We start from the raw sequence: 20,635 nt of genomic DNA, 5'->3' as shown, positions 1-20,635 counted from the left end.
GGATGCAATTATGCTATATTATTTTATTATAGCTGCTGAAAAGATATTCGTGGCTGGGCATCAATCATTACCCTCTTACAGAGTACACAGTTTCATGCACATTAAGAGCATTTTCCTGATCACAGAGTATTAATATCTTTCATTCCTCCAAGTATTCTGGTATGTGTCCAAGCCTTGTCATATACTACTTTCAAAATGAGAAACTACCTGGAGGTCATCGTTTGCATATTTTAGGGAAGACCCCTTTTCTGTGCAGTCACTAGCCGAAAAGCAAGTGGATTTTGGCCATATACCAAAATAGATGACTCCAAGGACACAGGACTGACTTTGTTTCCAAAGCCTTAGCTTAGACAATGCGCAAAGCTGAGGCACCATATGTCTTGGCCCTTGGCCAAAAATGCAGCCAGCTCTACTACTGGTTATGTCCTTTTTTTAACATACCCAACAACACAAGAAGCAACACCATCTTCAGGCCCATTTTCTAAAATATCATTCTTCTTTCCCATCACCAAAAGCTTCAATGTGTAACACTTGCACTTAGTTCACCTTTCTATTATCAAGAACCTAGTACAGCTTGGGGAGAAATTCTGTGTTATTTAACTGCCATTGAACCACAGAGAACAAAAGCCTAAAACAGCTCATGTGGGAACCCCTGTGTTAGAAAAGATAATGATCCAACCTCAACGATGAGGTGTTCCGAAAAAAGCATTTTCAATCCTGAGGGTATTTAGACTGGATTCTAGATCAGGCAGAGGTCCTAGACTGCTTGGCAACATTATTTCAATGGTTAAGCATCTCATGAGAAATACTTAAAACTTTCCATCTTGCAGGATGGTTTGAATTACAAATAAGAAACGTCACCGAGGACTCAAAGGATAAACAATCAGCTTAGAATTTAGGTATAAGGATTTATATTTTTTAGGTTTATATTTTGCATTTATCTAGTACACTTAAGAGTAGTTACTGGATCTGTTAGGATTTTTTATTTTTTTAAATTTTGAAAGTTTAATGATACTCCTTACAGAAAAATAAAGGGTGACTTTTCATTAGTCATTGAGGGGTCTATCAGGATATTGAGATAGGAGGATTAATTTAACATATGAGTTTATCAATGTATGTAGCTGCATCTTTTATTTATATACTCTGCTTTTTCAGAAAACGTGGAGATCGCCCTGAGGTGGATGGATCCCTCTTAAACATACATTTTATCTAAAAGGCACTCAGTTATATATGTGTGTAGCAAAGAAAACAGAATTTGAACAAGAAAAATACCTATTTTTTCAGGTTTAAGCAGTTTGAAGGAAACCGTTGAAGTTCCTTTGCCACCAGACTTTGTAGTAACAATAATGTCTCCTTTGTCATTTTTAGCCTGTCCAACTCGACACACAATTTTACTGGCAGACATCCACTCAGCAGTTAGCAGACAGTTGTGCCCACAGATTGTTAACCCTGAGAAAAAGAAAACAAGCAAACAAAACTCCTATTTGAATAGAAGTATCTTTTGAAATTCTGTAATGCAAATACATTTATGATGCTTCATATATTTTACACACATATATGACCCTTATCCTGTCCCTTACAGCCAGCTACAGCGAAAAGAATCACAAATTCTTTTTTCAGATGTTCCCTAGGTGACTTCAGGTCTTTTGCCCTAGTAACACTTCATAAACCACATACAGTGCTGCTTGAAGTCATTTTAATCTCTTCTACCAGTTACAGGCTACTGCAACTTTTACTTCATCATGTACAATGCATCTTCTGTCTGCAAGATGCCAGAGAACTGCTGTTCGGTACTGTACTTATGGGAAACTTCCATCAAAACTGCATGAAACATTTTCACAAGTTCACTCTATATGACTTTGCAAAATATTTAGAATGCATGATGTTTCTTACACCTTATTCGTTTAGCAGTACTTTGTGGATGCAAAAGGATTTTCTGGTAAAAAGAAAAAAGTATTAATTGACAAATATTCTGCCCCCATCTCTTCTGTACAAAAATCCACGATGCAAGACCAATACTGCTGAATAAACTGCCCTTCCTGTATGAAAAAGTAGTCATGTAATGCTTATCTATTTCCTCTTCTAAACTTTCTCTTGACAAAAGTTCACATGACAAATTAGGAAATAAAAACACAACATATTTTAGCCATGAAGCTAGTCAATTGTTTTCTCAGATCTAGAACAGTCAAGAGTTTCGTTGTCCTGAAGAACTGGCTAGAATCCAATTTCTATAATATCTATTTAGAGAATAACTTTGTTAGCTTCTTCTTAAATAACATACTTACCTAAAAACATTTTGCCTTATGTGCAAAAGGACAGGGCCGTAGCGGTTCGTTGGCTGTACTGGAGTATAAATTAGTCAGGCATAGCAGTTCCTTCCCTGTTGGCTTGGCTTTTGTTTTTAATTTCTAGAAAGCTCTGACCAATTTAGAAAAACTCTTACGGGCAGAAAAGGATCAGCATATGTGGCTCAGTACCAAAGCTTCACACTTCTCACAATTTAAGTCTCTGACATTACCCAGCAGACAAATTTGGCAGTTTTCATGGTCATCAGACATAAAAATGCCCTCTCCCTGCCAAAAACTATTTTGAAAATGAAATCCAAAAAATAAAAACCAGAAAAACACTGAATCTTATTAAAACCGAAAGTAATTTTACTTGAGCAAGGACAGTAGATTTGTTATGGTTTGGGCTTTGTTTTTTTAAAGATGACTGAAAGAAGGGGGGGGTGTGAAATAGGATACACGCCAAAAAAGCCTTAAAATAAAAAAAATTTGGTTGCTATTTATTTGCAACATTTTAAACAGGCTAGTTTTTATTTTTCAGAAGGGAAGAATAACTCACATTTATGATGCACGGGTTTTAATCTTAGGTTATATTATTACATGTCCTCTGGTTTTATGCTAGCAAGTTCTCCAACTTAACAAAAAATAAAGATTGAAGTAGGAAGTAAGACTAGTTGAAAGAGTTTGAACCATTTATAAAGAGGTTTTCACCCTAGAACTTCTAAGGAATTCATGCTTAAATTAAGTAACACTGTAAAAATCAAGATCTGAACTATAGCAATTTAGAAGAGTAAAAATGTTTTAACTCTTTTGAAGATCCTTGCATCAACATTTTTCCTGGTCATCAGAGGTTCCTAAAGCTCTCAAAAGAACAAGATCTGACAAGATCCAAAACAGAAGGAAACAACCTAAATCAATGAAGTCATGCTGGGGGAGACCTTTTGATAGTATAGATACATCTTTTTCTCTAAAAAGAGAAAACTTCCCTTTAAATAATATCTCATTTTAATCTGTTGCACGGTACAAAGATCTCTGAGAATATTATAGTCAGGTTCTAGCTTTTATGTTACCTTTCAACACATGGGCACAAGTCATTCTCTTATTGAGACTTTCCAATTTTGGTTAAGCTTATATATTGATAATACTACAATGCCTACAAAACTGCTTACAGCTGGAAATGTCTTAAAAGAAAACTAAACTTTGAGAGAACAAACGTTACAAGTACCTCCTGGATTTGACTTTTTGTACCATAAGCTATAGAGTTACAAATAAAAAGTTTATTTGGTTTCAAAGCTACAAAGAGACTACTAGAAGGCTCTCTCAAATGAAACAAAAAGGCATATTTTTCTATTATGTGATATTCGGTTTCTATATATAAAAGTTTCTTGCTTTTCATTTTACTCTAATGCATCTCAATCAGGAGACTCTAAACTTTATAAAACTCTCACTTGAGCTTGTTTCAACCTCATGCCTACAAAGGCTCACTTTTGCAACTCTTTCCATTCAAGTCAGAGGGAATATTTACATGCCTGATTTAACCATTAACAAAAGTCCTTACATGCCTGGGGCCTTAGTCACTTACTGGAGAAAGCTGAGAATTGAGCTAAGTAAAAAAGCTACCTCAAAGCACGAGATTATTTGAAGCTATGTGTTACAAGTATTACTCCAAAAAAAAAAAAAAAAGAAAAAATATTAGCAGTCAGCTATAATACTAAGGCATGGCTTAGGAGGTATCTTCCTTCCAAGCAAGAACCTAGCATTGATCACTTCCAAGAGGCTCATGCTAACAAACTGATTAGGTTGTCTAAGTCCGTCAATCACACAAATTCACAGAAATATACTCACCTCTAATAGTGCTATTTGACTATTTCTCAATAAACATTCATTAGTGTACCACAGCTTTGTTTAGCAGCTCAGAAAAATACTGCTTCCCCTTTTGAAAGGCAGCAAACTGAAGGGGAAAATTGTAGGGGAAAATTGTAGTAGTTTATGCTTGGCTGTGCTGTTCATTCTAGTGGCCATTAAGAGAATTCAGGAATCTTGGTTTACAGCCATTAAGTGAAAAATTGTTTCTAGCAATGGCAAACAAAATTCCAATGGACTTCAAGGGAGTCATGACTGAACAACAAACCCTGAACACTGCATGTAACCAGGATGATATTCACCCAAAACTAACAGTAAAACCAAAAGAGATTCTCTGAAGAGCAACAAGAAGGGTCAAAGATATGTGTCAAAGATATGTGCAGAAAATTTAAGTATGCTAGGACTTTTCAGCCTGGAAAAGAGGCAACAGAGCAGTAGTGATTCAAGACCTGTATGGTCAGAAGAATCGGAGAAAACTGCTTCTTCCATCTTTAAACAAAGGAGATGTGATTACTGAAATGAAAATACAATGTTAAAATCAAAACAGCAAAAGGTAATGGTTCTTCATTGTGTAGCTAAATTATGGAACCTGACCTGTCATAACTTTTGCAGATACACAAATTAACTTTTTCATTAATTCAAGGAATAGCAATGCTCAGTGACTTTCTTAATATATTGAAAACAATTTATGATGGAAAATTTCTATGCTTAAATTCTCAATGCCTGGTAAAGTAAAAAAGGAGCACCTTGTTACATCTGCCCTCTCCTAGTACACTGTCATAGGCATTCATTCTTAGTTTTCAGCGCAGGATGCTGAGTCAGGCTAAGGGCTCATTTAGTAAGGTATGGTCATTCTGATTAGTTACGCATCAGGCAGCCACCCTTAAATTTACACATTCAAGTGCATATTTGTCAAAAGGGAATTCTTTGTACCACTCAACACAGATTTTACATTGCAAAATAATTATCTCTAACCACATCCGAAATGCAACACACTACAGTCTCAAAAGAAGCGGGGCTTTTTTCCCAAACTTACCTATGAGGTCTGTAGGCCCAGTCCCCAAATTTTCTCCTCTAATAGTCACTTTTGTCCAGGAGATGCCTTCATTGGGAGAGATACCAGTTACAAGTGGGGGCTGCCGTGCTCGAGACATGATGTCGATTCACTTACTGAAAACTCAGTTGCTTTTATCTGTTCAGCAAGAAACAATCATTTAAAAAACAATAATTATATTATGTGAAAACTATTTAAGACCTTTGAAGCTGTTCTTCAAAACTGGTAAAGAAACTTTAACATAAATATGGAATACCACTCAACCTTTTTTGCCACAGTCATAAACCAATATAGAATTCCACACTTCCATCTTTTAAATTACAGTTCTAGTTCTGAACTGTAAAGAAAATGTATATTCAGAAAACTATTAAATCCTCAAAATGCTTACTGAAACTACACACATACACTCCAAATCACTTATAACAGAATTCAAATGAGCCTATTCAATCCTGCATTAGAAAGTTATTACTGTGTTCCTTAATAAATCTAGAATTGCTAAGCTAAGCAGTAGACCATGATTACATATTCGGATAACTTCCCCGCCAAAATCAGACTTACTGCCACAGACAGTCCCATGGGAAGAAGCCCCCAGCACTTATTTGTATAAAGAATCAACATTTACATAAACTGAGAAAATTAAAACATTACTTACAGACAGTATACTAGCAGAGAACAACAAAACAAATAATATACCCACAGATCAACAAGAATGTACATAAAATTATTGAAGAACCATTTTGAGAAGAGCATTCCTTTGCACCCAAAATCAGCTCTGTAAAGAAACACCAATATGCTAGCGATTTATGCAGCCTACTTTTAGTTTACTGTGCAACTGATCACAGATTCCTATGTCGTATTAGCAGTTTCCTTTGTGCAGCTTTGCAGCTATAAGAAGCAGATGAATATCATCTGAAGCACATTAGTTCCCACCAGCTTCTACACATTTATAACACTTAATAAACATAGAGCCTGCCCATAGGTACACAGATCCTACAGAAGTGATAAGGCAAGCAAAAAAAGATTTTTAAGGACTTCCATGGTAATTTTGCATCACCTATTCCATCTCGTGACTCCTGAATTCTTCCACTAAGACACAACATCCTTAAAATTCCCAGTAAAAAAGACTTGTCACTTGGTTTTCTGGAACTTTACAAAGTTTTCTGTTATCAGCTTCTAATAGGAATTCATCTGCATTGGAAAGGTAAGAACCAAAAATAACCTATAGGAAGAAATGTTTATTTCTGAGAAAATCTAGGAGTGATGAAATAGGTCAGTATTCAAAAACCTTCGGTATGTACATAGAATGCTTTAGTGTACACAATTTTAAAAGTTCAGGTTCGTAAAAAATATGTAGAATATAAGCCAAGCTTCACAAGGCTTCTCTTACTTATTTTTATTTTGGATCAAGGCATGTCTTCTATTTTTACTTGCAAATAGTCAACTCCATGAAACCCAGAACCTCTGTAAATCATCCCTAACACCAAACTGCAATAAAGTTGCAGTTTCCAAGCATCTACAGTTAGGAAGTACCAGAATTAAGTAAGCTATCTTTGTTTCAGCTGCTTCTGCATATATAAAATACATTTATAGCATCAGCAATATGCCATGCTTCTACACAACCTCCCCAAATTTTTCAGCATTACTAGAAAGATCTGTGATAAGGATAAAATAAGCTCGCACTGGCCAGTTTTATTTCACGTTCTGAAGTTGGAACACGCACTGAAAATGATGGATACCAAGAAAGGCAAGCATAAGAAGGAAGATCTCATGGTGAAAGTAATCAAATACTGCCTCCAGAACAGGATCCTCTATCTATACCACAGATGCATAGCAGGTCTCCTATAAAACTTTACAGTACGTTTTTTCCTTCTCAGTTTCTGGGTGTCCAACTTCAGAGCTGACAGCCACACCTCTAGTCAGTGTGAAATGTACCCTGGACAGGGAATACTGCAAAATCCTCCAAAATACTCAGGTCCTATATAACCACCTCAAATCTACATATACATTTGATCTTAAATGTCTGCTTCTCAGTTTCACATATTTAAAATAGCAAATGCTACCACACACTTCAAAAGCTATTTTGAAGACAAATTCATTAATATGGAAGAGGCATTTAGATGCTCTGAACACCACAGAACTATTAATATCTTCAGAGAACTTTTGAGACTACCTTTGAAGAGTGTGCAACTAATAAGAGATGCAGATTCCCGTTGAACAAGTAAGAACATAACGGGAGCCATGTCCTGGGAAGTCTGGTAAGAGCCCATGATAATACACACAATGTGTCTGGAACTGAAGTGGTTTGTTTTGGTTTTCTGGTTTTAACTGGTAAACCTCAATTAATTCTTGACTGGTTAATTTCACCACATTAAAAATTACATTATATTTTTAATAAAAAATTAATTTTCCAGGTTTCTGCAAGCAAGAAACTGTTGAAAAAGGAATTAAGGTATATAGCATTATACAGATGCTCTTGTAAGTCTGTATGTAAAATACTGTAACTTTTTTTTACATGAACCCAACATGAGGCTAGCAAAGCAAGGAGCCAACAGATGCAGTCCATAATCTCCAGCACTAGAACAGACTGAAGGAGAGGACTCTATCAGCTGATAGCCACTTCCAGCTACAAAAGTGAAGTCTGTGCTTTGACAGGCAAAGTTCTCCCTCCTGCTCCTTCATGTCCTACTCATATCTTTTTCCTAGCACTGTTTTCCTCACACACACGCACTCAGAGACAGGCAGCCTCTGCCTCACTTCAAAACTGAGGCCACGTCCTAGTCCTCCAGCCAAACTATTTCCTGCCCCTATCCTGCTGATTTTCCCTCTGACCTCTTATCCAGAAGTTCAAGCAGGCAGGGGAGGGCTGTTAATATCCCAATTCTCTTTTCAAATCCAGACACTTCGATAATTCCTCTTCCTTACCTTCTATTCCTGACCCCGAGCCTACTTGTCCAGATAGCCCATCCACACTATTATTAATCCACTTCCTCACCACAGGTGAAAATGATAGTCCTAATCTTCTCTCAAGATCCCTAGTCCTGGAGTCACAAGTTTTATCCAAGTACATTCAAAGCTACATTGCCACAGCATCACCTGACAACAATGAGCAGCACAATAGAAATAAGCTCCCCATTCCTCATTGCTAAACCTAATACTACCTTGACCAACCAGAATCGGAAATTACAGGGAAAGTTTTCTTTATTCCCATAAAATTACAAGAGGCATATGCACAGAAGCTTAGACTTTTCAGAATTTGAAGTTTCCTCTGGAGTCCCGTGCAAACAGGATGTTAGAGAAGAATCGGGTGCCTAAGTTTAAGTAGAGCAAGGAGGACAAGCTGCATCTATTCCTCATGATCTTATCTACGTAGTCTTTGCAGCTTTTCTCACAGACTCTCAGCAGAGCTCAAAGACAGACAACAGCTGTAAATAAATTGTTGGGTTACGTACTCACATAGACACCTAATCACTTTCTGCAGGAACCAGCATGTATCTAGATACCAGTAAGACTACATAAAATACCTCTTTTGGCCAATTTTTTCAGAAGATTCTATGAAAAGTTAAGCAGTAACACATGGAAAAAAGCCATCTTCAGGAACTCGGTGATAATATAAAGAGAAAGAAATCTTGAGGAAAACAAGTAAAATAGAAGCTACTTTGGTATTATTTGGTTGACTGTCATTCCCTCCCACCCCCCACAAATGTTACGGCTCCCTTGGATTGTTTCTTTCAAAATACTTAGGCACACAGGTAATTGCCTTGAATCAATACCAAAACTCAAAAGTAATATTACAACATATTTTTCTGGATTTCAGAAATTGGCACTAGATCCCCCTTCATGATGAGCTAAATAAATGTAATAAAAACGCTGAGCCTCCTGAGGTCTAACATTTCTTCTAAAGTATTTCCATACTTACTGCAGAATTGCTTTAAAATACCTCACCGGAATGAGAATACCACAGTAAATCTCAACACATTACAAAAGCACTACAGAACTATTATTATTTTTAAATAGCAATTGGTTTCATGTATTTCAAAGAGTAAGTGAAGAAACTGTATGGAATCTGCCCTTATTACAACTATCAAACAATTGCTTGGGAGCCTTCAATTTATTTATAGTATTTCTTCTCCTCCTCCTTATCACACGCATGTCAATAATTAAAATGACCAAACTGCTTATTGGGAAGCCTAGCCAGTATACTACTGTGGCACAAAAGCAAATTAATATATATATTTAATACAAAGCTAAAAAACCTGTTTATTACATTAAAAGGTACAATAATCTAATAGGAGCATTTGCTGCAATTCTATAAATCGCCCTAAAGAGAAATAGTACATATTTGTAAAGAGTACAATGTATAAAATAAGAATAATATTAAATTTAAAAATCAAGTTATTTCTTCTGTGGAGCCAGGCTCACTGAAGTAGTGTTAACAAGACTATTTTTTTACTATGGACAATCTTCAAAACTAAGAGTCCCTCTCCTTCTTTACACCTCCCCACCCGTTTTTTAAAAACTTCACTTCCTCACAGTATCTCCCCAACAGTTTAACAGGGATGACATCTGTTTGACTGCTCCCATGATCTTGCCCATATTATTCTATTATTCTGTCATAATTCTTGTTACGAAAGTGCAAGGAATTAGAAAGCCTCTGCAAAGACCACCTACTACAAAGCCATCTTGAAAAATGCCCTTCATAAACATCATCTTTGTCTTTACATGAGCTTCTCAAATAAACCGTCCTCTCACAGAGGTTTGGTTAAAAAAAAAAAGAAAAATCTGAGCATTACAAGCTTGCTATAAGAGGGGACATCTTCACTCTTTATCTTAAAAAAAAAGCCACTTTAAAAACAAATAATGAAGAAATTAATCACGGCCCAACATAAGGGAAAATAGAAGGCTAGTTATTTTTTTGACTTCTACAGATCTTCAGTTAGTTTAAAGATAGAGTTCTTAAATAGGTTTCCCCATTCAACAGCAAGCAGAGAAAAATAAAGTAAAATGCCAATAGCTACCATACCTGTTCTGTAAAGCAAAATCCTGTTTACCACTCTGGAAGTACCTCCAGAATATTAAATACGTGAGCAATAGAAGTTCAGGATTTAAGGATATTAAGTTGGCTGGTAAGTTCAAATCCCAGAGGAAAATTACAAACATCATGAAGGCATGGAACTTTGGAAAACAAGTAACAACCAGGCGTCACCTCACAAATTTCACTGGTGGAAAAATTAGTAGTTGGAATGTTTTAAAAAGGAGTTTCTGACTTCTGAAGTGAAATCGCAAGTTGGTTCCAGTGACAGAATTTTCAATAAAATTAAGGTTTTCAGCAGTACTTTGTCACAGACACTGAACTTTAAGACCTTCTCAGAGAAAGACGGATTCAAGGTCAACACAAGTGCCATGGTCATCTAGCAAAGGGAATCCAAGCTGTCAAGAAGGGAGGAATGAAAAAGCCTATTTGTCATTGCTGAGAAAGTGCAAGCTGCAAGCAAACGTGCAAGTCTTCAGGTATCAAATATTTGTTTGAACTCATATGTATGTGACAGAATACGATTTTAAACATTCTGAGCAGCAGAAATGACCAAAGCATCACTGGTGTTCAAACTGCAGTATACCTCAGCGGATGTTGTTTACTTTTTAAAAAACAAACCAACCAACCTGAAACCAGTAGAAGGTGAGGTACTCTTCTCACACTAACGTCACAGCATTAAATGCTTTACAAATGAACACATTTATGAAATGCCCTTTTTTAAACAAGCAATGAATACTCAGATCCCAGAACCTAGGTGATGGCCTTTTCACCTTAAGCTACACAAACCTGTACTTCTACTAAATAAATCTAATAATTTGTTTTCACTAGAAAACCCAAGGAGTCCCCCAGGTACAACACACCATGACAGTCAGTAAAGGGACACAGCAAATGACCCCAAGGATGATGACAAAGCAAGAAGTTTCTTACATGTTTGTACTCAAAATCATTACAAAATGATGAAAACCACTATTGCAACCTTTTCTGTGCTTTATCTGCCCAACAGTATAAATTCAGACAGACAATCTACATAAACCAAGATTTAAAAGCATCCAAAAAGCAGCACTGTGAAAATAACTGACATTTATTAACCCCTCTGGAGATCTTCAGTGCCCTTCAACACTGCATTAATAACACAAAGTCCATTCCTCAAGCCTGCCAGAAAAGACTGGGAAGTGAATAAGCTAAACAATGCTGAAATTCCAAGTGATATTAAGAATCTATGCATGTTTATTTAAATAATAAAAGAAGACTTATCAATTTAAACAAGTAGTGCTCACGAATCATACATTTCGGGGGAGAAAACCTCTTCAAAACACCACTAAGCTACTTATAATGAAAAGATGAACAAACATAAAAAAAGGGGGTAATTTCACCATCACACAGGAAAAACAAAGCCTCATTTGTCTTGCCCTGTCATATCCGGCATGTTGATTCAAGCTAGTATTAACACTGACAAACATGCAAATCTATAGGAGAACATTATATGCCAAAATCAGCTCCAGTTTGGGAAGATGTGCAAGTTTATGATGGAGGTGGCAAATGACAGGAAAAGGAAAGATTTGGAGTATTAAATGACATAATACAATAGTGTTCTCTTTCTAAAAGGTCTCCTGTATATTCCAGTCATGAAGAGTCTACTTGAGAGTTCTAGGGTAGGCAAGGAGTAAGCACAGCAGTTTTACTTTCACAACAGCTATACTCGTGTATTTCCCCAATTATCTCGGAAGTCCTGCTTTCCTTAACCCAGCAAGGTACATCTTCATGGCTCTGTATCTTGACAGAGTGAAAGCAAAATAATCACAGCACTCAGTGATGCCATTAACATTTCTGAGTCACAAAGGATTAAAAGGCTGGACCCGAGGCAGATAGTGCGAGAGCCCTAGGCAGAGGAGTTCAGCGCCTGTCGCAGCCTGGGCTGCAGCTGCGAGGGATTGACACCGCTAACTGTGGAACCCGGCTCAGGAGAAACTCCGGGCACAGTTCCGGCATCCGAAATAAATTAAAGTAAACAGTGTTGCTCTCTCTCATCCACCCTGTTAGCAGCCTCTCGGTTGAGCTGGAGACCACACACCCAGACCACACAGCACCAGCTGAACTCCCTCGCACGCAACATCTAGAAGCTGTCACTCTGCGGAGGTATGAGGAGGAAAAAGGGGGGCAGGAGCGCGAGTGTATGTGTGTGTATGTTTAGAAAAGCTGCTTGCTCTCTCCTCCTATCATTACAGCTGGTTATGTTTTGCGTGGTTGGGAAGGAGGGAAAGAAGGGAGGGATAAAAAAAGGCCTATAAACCCCACTAAGAAATCATACTGGTCTTGGCCTTTTGTAGTAATGATTTGCACTCCTCCTGTACTAGTTTAGTAGTTGATGAAAGGCTAACAAAGCGTCCATTTAACATCAATTAACCTTCTATCTATCACATGTCAAAAAAAGATCTAGACTAGTATAAATCCCTTTCCTTTTACATATTAAATGACCGCATCTTATCAGTTATGATGTATAGCATACCTATATATTGATGAATTTTTACTCCCAGAATTTTGACATGCTATTTGGGGATTCTCCACGAAGAGCAAGTAATTGCACAAATGACATTACAGCATCAAAATGCTGGATTTTCCCACAAACGTTCCACTGTAAAATGAAGTTTTGTTCCTAAGCATCTTACACCATGAGCAACCTGAAGGAAATTAATGATCCTACATAGAACACTGAGTTTATGATCCATCAGCAAGAACTAAAAATAGCAAACTTGTAAAATAGATTAAACCAAACATTAATCTGTAATATAGATGAACAGCGACTTTTAAAAGGGGAGAATTTTTTGTTTCTTTCAGCTCAGAAAAATCATTTAATCTGCCAATTATATCACCTGTTCAAACAAAAAAAAAAGCTGAATAAAATGTCTGAAGCATTTAAAAATCTATTTTAGTCAGTCTACTTAAAAAAAAAAAAAAAAATCCTTTCCCTTCACTCTGCTACCTCCTGGAACACACCTCCTCCATCAAACTCACCAGCACACAAATTTAATTTAATCCACATACACAGTCTGAACAGCCAGAACCACACAGTCGCATTTCACCATAACTCAGCTCAACGTCGATTTACCTAAGTGACAATGACAATCTCCAAGTGCTACTCTTAAACAAAACCACTGATACTATGATAATCCAAATGTCAATATTAGCCTTATAAACTGGGATTAGGACATTTTTGTTGGGAAAAAACTTAAGAAAATAATTTCTAAAAATATTTCACCTTATCAAACATATTTTCAAAAGCATTAGCTTTAAAATTTCATAACTTAAAACTGAAAATAAATAACTCCCCCAACTTATTAATTCAGTCTACATGCTGGTTTATACCAGTTCTTGAAAGCTTTTGCTAGTATATTCAATGTTACAACACCTATTCGTTACCAAGACTCAAGTTAAAACGATTTAAGTTCTCCGACTGTCTGTTCTGGTCATTCTGTATTAGCTAAAAAAGGAAGATAGTGCAGAAAATGTAATTTAATAAAGTCTGAACATAGATGTTTCTCCCCTAAATTTCTACTATTTTAATTATAAAACGCGTAACAACTCCCCAGAAATTAAGTCATATACTTGGTTAAAAGCTTCTGTATTTACTACGTGACACATCACTATAATCTAGCAACGTCGTGAAGAAAAGCTTTAAACATCCATACATAAACATATATATAGAAAAAAGTCAACTCAGCTTTACAGAAAAGCGTATCACAGACGGCCATAAAACTCCCATCAGTTTCTAAATTCTCACAAAGATCATGCTTTCGTACATCTGTTCCTACCCCCAACATCAAGCAAAGTCTGCTTCATCTAGAAATCATTCTCTGTATTGTCTGCCAGTATAGCCTTTCATCCCTCTTTTATTCTAAAGTTATTCATAATTTTCTGTGCATTATTTTAGTTATTAGGAAAATGGCAAAGCACCTTAATACCCTCATCATCCCTCTATCTTATGTTATTTATAGGCAGAAATTTGAAAACAATACTTCAAGCATCAAAAACTTTCAAATATGTTTATGCAAATGCATTCAGAAAGATCCAGAAGTTCAGAAAAATAAACTAAATAAATCCCAATGGGATGGAACTTTTTTTCCTAAAGAAACAAGACACCACAGACTTTTCCTAAACCATGTAACTATACACAACAGTCTTTATAAAAACACTATATAACCACTGTAATTACACAGTTCACATGGTTGAAGTTTAACTAGGGTGCTTGTAGGTAGGACTGCAACATTAAATTTAACATTTGCCCTGTGACATTTCTGGCAGTTCCTTTTGATTCAAAAAGTTCAAAAATACTTAAAAGATGACACATGCAATTGTGTTACTGATACTTTGTATTTTTTATCTTCTCTGCCAAACACCTCTTTCTCACCTCTTCTCACAGGGAAGTACTCAAGCCATCCACTATAGAATCTTTCTCTGTGCACATGGCCAAACACATGCTCAAGAGTTTCACTGTTCTAGAGTCTGCACACACAGGTATTTTTCTGACATATTTCAGCCTGCCTCAAACTTCATTTCCACTCATCTGCCTAAAAACCCATCTTGTGTATGGAACTATCACGCTTTCATAGCAGTGAAGTTGTATTGTGAGAAACAAGCTCCCCTGCCTTCTACAGTGATGAAAAGGAAACATGAGAAAAACCCATCAGCTATATACACAGCTCCTTCACTTTTTGCCAAAAATCTAATGTTCAGTTTTCCAGCAAGAAGCAAGGTATATGTTAAAACCACTGAGATTTGAAGTGTCACAAGATTCTCAGAATTCTTAAATAGAAAATTAATTGCTTTTACAATGGAGACATTTTTAGAATTATCTCAAAATATCAGTTTAGTTTGTCCTTGATATAAAAGTGGGCATTTAAAAAGGAACTTTTACTCAGCATAGCCCCAAATCTTTAACTACTACATGCTTTTTGATGAACTTCCAAATACAGGGTACAGTGCTTTTCGGTTATCCACGAAGTGAAAGAAATAATACAAATTAAAATCTACCTAAAAATCACCGATTTATATTGCAATCTGATCCACAGATACTTTTACACTGTCAGAGTCCCCACTGGCTTCTGCAAAATACAGCCCAAATTCTACCTTTGAAAATTAAACTGAAAATCTGGGAACCTGTAGCTCCCTTAAGGTCAAGGGAAAACCCAGACCCATTAAGGCCTTGGTGTCTCAGAAATTGTGTTTCCCTTAAAAACAAACCAAAAGAAAATTAGAAAGGAAACACAGGCTTTCACACCTATCACTGAGTTCAACCACAGTGTTTTCCACTGAAAATGCTGAACATACTGTCGGCAGATTAATTAGCAACTTCTGTTGTCAAAGAAAGGCTATACAGACCAACTTACTTTTGAAGAAAAAGTACGAAATACTTCCCAAATAATATAAAAAGTACAATTACAATTGTTCCATAGGAAGGAGGGAGGGTGTTCGACTTAGTGTTGTTTAAAATATTAAATACTTATCTTACCTTTCCCTGCACAAAGCATATTAACATAGCAATCACACAATCCTTATTTTTGAGCATTTCTCTCATTACTCATTTCTCTCATTATTCAATTTTCTAGGAAAATTGCTTCAACTTCCTTTTTTATTTTTTCCAGGACATCACAAGAAAAAAGTTCTTCCTCTTGTCCCACCCTCCTCCTCTAACTTCTGAGATCGGGAGAACAATCCAACTGCTTTAAAACTGAAATACTGACAAGAAATCTACAAAATAATTTTCAGGTTAAGGTACAAAATTTTTATCAGCTTTATTTTAGAACTGATACGTTACGAGCTGTAAACGCAGTCTTTTGCTTTTGTGTTCAGCACAAAAGAAGAAACATCTGACACAACCGCACTAAGCATGTGCTGCCTAATCATCCCTCATCCTACAAGCACCTTTACAAACATGACTTCCCCCTTTACCAAGCACTATATTTCTCCCCTGGGAAAAGTAATTTGAAAGACAACGTTGCACAGCACAGATTTACAGAATGTAGGTGGTCCAAGGCAGAAGGTCAAAGTTAAGCTGAAGATCTAACATCTGACTTTTGCTAGAAGGTATTAATTTAGCTGTTTTCAGATTTTGAACCTTCAGCATACTTGTAAGTACAAGAGTAGATTCCACTCTTACCGAAAAACTCACACAGAAAATTAATTCAGTGTAACATGTACAGCCTTCTCAGTATTATTTTCCGGTCCTTCTCTATAAAATTAAGTACTACAAATTTCTCCCATGGAAGATTTTCTCTGCCTGTTTGTGTAACTAAGAAGTGATACACAGTCATTCAAAATACAGGCAGGTGTCTGGCTGTGCTTCACAGGCTGCTTTGTCCTGGAGTGCCAAACTGTAACTGTAGATTATTTCATGAATACTTCCAATAGCTGTCAGAATCCATATTTTCATTAACACCTTTTATATTCAGTCTTCTGTATCCATTCTATTGCAATCCTACTTTTGGGGTGGTTTGTTTTTTTTTTTATAAACAGAACTAAACAGACTCAAAACTTTTGCTTAGTTTCAAGCACAATGCTGAAAAACTTACTGAATTTGCAGCTAAATTTATCAGTACATGGAATGAAATCAATTAATTATGGTTTAACGTATCTAAAAGTCTTCATCACTAAAAGATGTCAGCGGCCTCTGCCTTTCCAGTCAACCCACTTATTTTGGTTAATCCAGCTTCACTGTGAAAAGCAGTGTAATAAAAAGCTGACTGTATCAGTGGATACAGTTTCTTTTCAACAGGAAATCAGGAAAACAAGCAGTGGATTACGTGTCAACGTCTGTTTTTGCCTTAAAAACTCTCAATAGCTAGAAAAACACTGCTCATTCACAAGAAAACCTATAACTAAAAAAAATCTGAATGCCATAGATTCAAAACTACTTAGTGTACCGTACCTTTTGTATTGAAGATGAAACAGCTTTCTCCACACAATATCCACCATTCAAGGGGCAATGTGATAAGTATTTTACTTTAAAGACTTCTTTTTTAAATTTTTAAGTTCATGACTTAGAACCTTAAGTGGTTTTTAGAATTCATTTGAAATGTCCATTAACTTAGACTGCTATTCAGCACTAATATCTGCTCAATTACTGCATTAAAAGAACACAAACTATTAAGTCTGTAAAAATATTGTAATTTATTGAACAAAGACCATGTAAACAAAAGACAACGTTACAGTTTGTTAAAAAACAAAAAAACACCCCCCCAAAAAAGAAAAAACACAAAAAAAAACTCAACCCAAACAAACAAAAAAAAACAAAATGCAAAAAAAAACCCAAACACCAAAACAAAACCAAACCACCACAAGTTTGATTGATAACACGCTTTTAATTAAATAGTTTCACCTCTGACACATACTAAGAAAAGTACGTTTTCCATACAAAATCCTTCCTTACCATTACAATATAAATTAATGGTATATTCACTGATAAGTCATAGTAGTATCATGAGAATAATTGCATCCTGTTTTAAATTATGTTTAAGACAACATAAATCCCATCTAAGTAAAAACATTATTGTCCAAGGGTGGGCATAAATCACAAATCTGTAAACTAAGGCTGTCCATGGGAAAGAAATCAGCAGCAGGACATGCCTTCTGCTGCTGGGTCAGTGCAAGCTGTGATAAATACTACAGAAACAGAGAACCAAGAATTACAGAGCTTTTCTTCTTCAGGGAAGCAAAAGGTAAAGCAAGAAAACTGACCTGTTTTCCTAAGCCACAAGTTTGTTTGGAGTTTACATTAAAAACCCCCAAACAAATAGAAGTCCTTTGACTGTTTTGACAACTTTATCCAAATCAAAAACAAAACAAAGTTTACAGTAAAGAAATGCACACAGATCACTAAAGGATAAAATAGACTGTTTACTTATTTTAGGAATTATCAAAAAGCCTGGGAAGTTGAAGTGAGATTACAATTTTAAACTCAACTTTAAATAACAAATACTTGCAGTTTAGATTTACTATTATGTGCTATCAGAGGCAAATGGCTTAGTATTTCTCTGGCTTCCAATTCAACACCTTTAAGCATATGGCTAGAAGCTGTTATTCCACAATTGCAGGAAACTGAAAAATTGAGGGGTGGGAGGGGGAGGGAAAGCTGCAGTGTTGAAGGAACACTATTCTGAAAACCAGCAGAACTGGACTGAACTAGAAAACCCAATCTGGGAAATAGGGTCATCCCCTATTTCAGACATCTACACCCCTTGATATGAATGGCTTTCAGGTTCCTCAAGCTATAGGAAAGGCAGGAAGGAAAGACACTGGTCATCCAGCTCATGGACCTTTCTGGACTGCAAGGCAGTCAAAGTGCAGGAGAAACGGTGAACTGGGTAGGAAGTTAAAAAGAAAAAAGGAAAAGTCACAGAGGAAGTGTTAACACTTCCAGTTCAATATCCATGAAAGCAACCACCTCTCAAGCAGGGTATGTTGTTTTGACTTGTGCCACATTCTTTACTAGGGTACTTTCTTATTATACTCGCCTAAGTACAAGCTCATTTGGAGAATTATCTCCAAAACTTTCTGGTACCACTGAATGCAAAGTTTAAAAACAATAAAACCAGACCTACAAATAACCAACTCTTCAGACCTTGCCTCTCCCCTGCTTATTCTCTCTACTCCCTCATCTAGTAGACCCAGACACCAATACTTCACCAAGCTGAACAATTTAGTACGGTTCTCGACCAGCCTCGTTTCATCGTGTAACGAAGCGGGCCCAGGAGCTCCCCAGAGATCCGCTACCAGCGCTGAGAAACAAAAGCCAAACCCACCAAGGCACTGCCCTGCCCGCTGGTTTGCGGGGCCAGTCCCACCAGCACTGAAAATGATTAATGCGGCCAAGACACCGCTCTCTCCTACCCAGGCCAGCCCTCTGCAGCCACCCACCCACCGGCAGGACACCGTGTGCCCCCGAGGATTCACGGCTGACGGAAATCCTCCGGCCCGCAGCTGTGGGAGAAGGGAAAGGGAGCCGCTGCAGCCGGGAGGTTCCACCTCCTGCCCTCACCAGGCGGCTCGGCAGGGCCCGGTGCCCAGCCACCATCCTCCCCTAGTCCCTGGCCTCGGGGGAGACGAGCGCCGGCCCGTCCCGGCGGTGACAGGCCGGTATGAGCGCAACCGGGCGGCGGGGCCGCGGGTACCACCGGGAGGCTGAGAAAGGGCCTCGCATTGCGAAACAGCGGGAGACCAGCAACATCCCCCTCACCCCAAAGGCCTCTACCGGCACCTCCGTCCCCCGGGGTAGGGCGGGGCCTGGGACGCGACACTCGACCCCGCCCGGCGGGCGAGAGCCTCTACCCCCCCGGGAGCGGAGGAGGAAGAAGGGGGGGGACCGAAGGGAGGGGAAAGGAGCCGGAGCTGTCCCGCTGAGAGCCGGCTCCGCAGAGCCCAGCGGAGAAAGAGCGGGGCGGGAGGCCAGACACTGTCACTCACCCACCGCCGCCGCGTTCGTATCCGGCACCTGGGGCAGCTCCGCTCCCGGCAGCGCCTCCGCGTCCGGCCGGAACAGGCACCTCCAGCCGCTGCCCGAAGAAATCGATGGAGCGCGGAGCCATCGAGTGCCGCTCCCAGACCCCTTAAAGGCACCGCCTCCCTCACCTTCAGCCTCCCTCCATCTCGTCGTTAACCGGGTGGCAGTAATCTTGTGGAAGAGGAACGAGGGAGAGAAAATCGTAATAGCCGTGGTGACAACAGCAGGGAAAAGGACAATAATAATGACAAATGATAACAGAACCATCCTCTAGCGCTATACCCAGGTCCCCTCGGGCACAAACTCACCCAGCCGTGGTGGCAGTGTGGGGACCCACGGGCTGTGGTGTGAGGGGAGGGCTGGGAGTGCTTGGAGGAAAGCCCAGGGAGGTGACAGCAGCAGCTAATAATGCACGTCGTAGAATCTAGGTTTAAAAAGACCGTTAAGGTCATCAAGTCCATCTGTTACCCCAGCACTGCCAAGTTACCTTCCTTTTCCTATGAAAAAGTAAATACGTTTTCTAGCAAACCTGCTCTCTGGCTGGGAGTCCTCTGAACACAGGCTCTTCCTTAGGGAAAGGGTCTGGAGATCTCATTTTTCCCGTTTTGCTGGGATTGTTTGAATCTCTGTTGCAACAGCCAAGTTCAGACAAAATATGAATGGGAAGCAGTAGAAAAGCAGTGAGATTAAAAACACAGAAGGAGGAATCCAGCGCTCCGTTTTGCCAAACCAGAGCTGAAACAGGACGTTAGTGGGAAAACAAATTACCTTTCATAAAACCTCAAAGAACTTAAGCACTGTAAAAAAAAATATAGCCAAGAAACATCATTTTCCACACTTTTTTTTTTCCCAGATGGATGTTAAAGCCATCCAAAGTCAAATTAGTAGGCTGTAATATCTCGTCTCAT

At 38.1% G+C, this 20,635-nt stretch overlaps 1 protein-coding gene across 3 annotated transcripts in view; it reads right to left on the bottom strand.

Annotated features, from left to right (window-relative positions):
- Window positions 1-19,768, bottom strand: part of EXOC2 (exocyst complex component 2) — a 124,191-nt gene extending 104,423 nt beyond the window's left edge. Inside the window, exons 1-3 of one of the 3 annotated variants that reach the window (XM_062617772.1) lie at window positions 19,681-19,768; window positions 5,185-5,333; window positions 1,273-1,449 (exon numbers count right to left, since the gene is read on the bottom strand). In XM_062617772.1, the coding sequence (XP_062473756.1) occupies window positions 1,273-1,449; window positions 5,185-5,302 (295 nt within the window). In that variant the 5' untranslated portion in view covers window positions 5,303-5,333; window positions 19,681-19,768. Of the gene's footprint in view, window positions 1-1,272; window positions 1,450-5,184; window positions 5,379-19,680 lie in introns of those variants that run through there. The other 2 variants (XM_062617771.1, XM_062617773.1) reach the window with 2 other exon arrangements.
- Window positions 19,769-20,635: the final 867 nt, after the last annotated feature.

This window comes from Pezoporus occidentalis, unplaced genomic scaffold (genome assembly GCF_034315485.1).
Source record: "Pezoporus occidentalis ecotype Australia unplaced genomic scaffold, CSIRO_AGI_Poc_V1 ctg2, whole genome shotgun sequence".
Lineage (NCBI taxonomy): Eukaryota > Metazoa > Chordata > Aves > Psittaciformes > Psittacidae > Pezoporus > Pezoporus occidentalis.
The sequence above is the reverse complement of the archived record's forward strand: the minus strand, read 5'-3'. Positions and strand labels throughout refer to the sequence as shown.